At 42.2% G+C, this 2322-nt stretch overlaps 1 protein-coding gene across 4 annotated transcripts in view; it reads left to right on the forward strand.

Annotated features, from left to right (window-relative positions):
* The window catches only part of ATP10D (ATPase, class V, type 10D), a 75695-nt gene extending 73379 nt beyond the window's left edge, over positions 1-2316 (forward strand). For all 4 annotated transcript variants that reach the window (XM_006759251.1, XM_006759250.1, XM_006759249.1 and 1 more), the window contains one exon: positions 1914-2316. In XM_006759251.1, the coding sequence (XP_006759314.1) occupies positions 1914-2238 (325 nt within the window). In that variant the 3' untranslated portion in view covers positions 2239-2316. The remainder of the gene's footprint in view (positions 1-1913) is intronic.
* The last annotated feature ends 6 nt before the right edge of the window (positions 2317-2322 follow it).

The following is a 2322-nucleotide window of genomic DNA, read 5'->3' on the forward strand; positions in this document are numbered from 1 at the left end:
CTCTCTCTCTCTCTCTCTCTCTTCCTCTCTGTAAAAGTCAATAAAATAAAAAAAATAATAAAAAAATTAAAAAAGAAAAGAGAGGCAGAAGGAGATCTGACCAGACAAAAGAGGAGAAGGCACTGTGACCAGGGAGCCAGAGTTTCCTTTGCCATAAACCCAGGCATGCTGAGAGCCCCTGGGAGCCGGAAGAAGCAAGGAGTGGATCCTCCAGAGGGAGCATAGGCCTTCTGGAACATTCAAGTTGGCCCAGTGGAAGTGTTTTCAGAATCCCCAGCCTTCAGAACTATGAGAGAATAAATTGTTGTTCTAAGCTGCTAAGTTTGTGGTAACTTGTTACAGCAGCCTCAGGAAACATGTAAGTTTTGCTGCCAGGAAGATGGGTGCTGCTATAACAAATACTCAAAAATGTGCAAGTGGCTTTGAAATTGGGTACTGGGCAGGGACTGGAAGAATTTTGAGGCACGTCATAGAGAAATACGGGACTTCCTAAACAAACTAAGATAGAAATATGGACATTGGTGCTTGCTGGTGAGGTCTCAGAAGAAAGTGGGAAAGCATGAGAGGGAAAACCTAGAAAATACATATATTATCATAAACAGGACATGGCTAGAAATGTGAGAGTTAAAGGCACTGCTGGTGAAGACTCAAAATGAAATTAGGAACAAGTTATTGGAAATTTAAGGTAAATGGATCTTGGCAATACGGCAGCAGAAAATGTAGCTGAAAAACATTACTATTATGTGGAAAGCAGACTTTGTAAATTTTGAACTTGAATATTTAGCTGAGGAGATTTCCAAGCAAAGTGTTGAAGGTCTGACCTGGTTTTTTCTTGTTGCTTATGATAAACTGTGAGAGAAAAGAGATGAAGGAAGATCTATTGAAGTTAAAAGGAAATAGATTTAGGAAATCCTCAGCCTGTCCAGATTTCGGAAGTTGCTAAAATCGGGAGACTGATTCTTTGGAGTATGCTCTAGAGAGGCCAGGAGTATGGCTGGGCGACCTTTTGCTAGAGATTAGGAGTGTGACTCATGGACCCCTCTACCACAGTGGTTCTCAACCTTCCTAATGCCGCGACCCTTTAATACAGTTCCTCATGTGGTGGTGACCCCCAACCATAAAATTATTTTTGTTGCTACGTCATAACTGTAATTATGCTACTGTTATGAATTGTAATGTAAATATCTGGTATGCAGGATGTATTTTCCTTGTTACAAATTGAACATAACTAAAGCATAGTTATTAATCACAAAAACAATATGTAATTATATGTGGTTTCCGATGGTCTTAGGCGACCCCTGTGAAAGGGTTGTTCGACCCCCAAAGGGGTCGCGACCCACAGGTTGAGAACCCCTGCTCTACCATCTCTACAGCCTTCAAGAGAGGAGATGGGATTATACAAGAAAGATCTGTGGAAGACCCTCTTATCTAATGGCATAGATCCCCATGACATACATTGGTGACCCACAGGCTTTTGAGAATGCTATAACAGCATAAACACTGCCAGCTGCAGGATGAGTTTGTGGTAATTTGTTACCGTAGCTGTAAGCCATTCATAGCTAACATTTTTTTTGAACCCTTGCTATGTGCCAACACTGCCTCCTTTACATGTACTTTCTTATTTAACCTAACATTACACCTATGATGCAGCACTGTTGGTATCTCTACTATTATACATTTTTGTTTATTTGTTTAACAAGCACTCATAAGGCACTCACTACTTCTTAAGTGCTTTACAAATATTAATTTATTTAATATTGTTGTCATTTCTATTTTATATTTTGCTTCTCCTCCCCCTTTACCTCAAGGGGGCCACCAGACCACCCTTCTACTAGTTCTAACTGGTGAGTATTTTTTGTGTCCTAGGATGCATTTGAGGTGAAGGTAATTCCGTGATGCTTTTTGTAACCTAGGTTTATCTACCGAGTTCTTCAGGGATCCCTGTTTCCGTCTCCACTCCTGAGGGCTAAGCACTTGGACAGACTGACTCCAGAGGAGAGGACTGAAGCCCTTAAGAGGTGGAGAGGGGCTGGAAAGATGGGTCAAGCGACGTCTAAGTGTGCTGACCACTCAGATGCCAAGTCAGAGAGAGGAGCCATGAGCGGCCCTTCTGTTGTCTTTGCCATGATGTCAGCAACTTCTTGTGCTGCTGAGCACGGAAACGTACATGAAACTGCCTTAGACTCAGACTGTTGTGAAACTAAGACCTCGTGGGTGGCTGGACCCTCAAAGGGTTAAAAAGGCAGGATACCCTCTTTGGAGTTGCAAAGATCCCTTGAGTCTGGAAGAGGACTTTGAAGAAGCACCTCTACCAAGCAGGAA

This window comes from Myotis davidii, unplaced genomic scaffold (genome assembly GCF_000327345.1).
Source record: "Myotis davidii unplaced genomic scaffold, ASM32734v1 scaffold455, whole genome shotgun sequence".
Classification (NCBI taxonomy): domain Eukaryota; kingdom Metazoa; phylum Chordata; class Mammalia; order Chiroptera; family Vespertilionidae; genus Myotis; species Myotis davidii.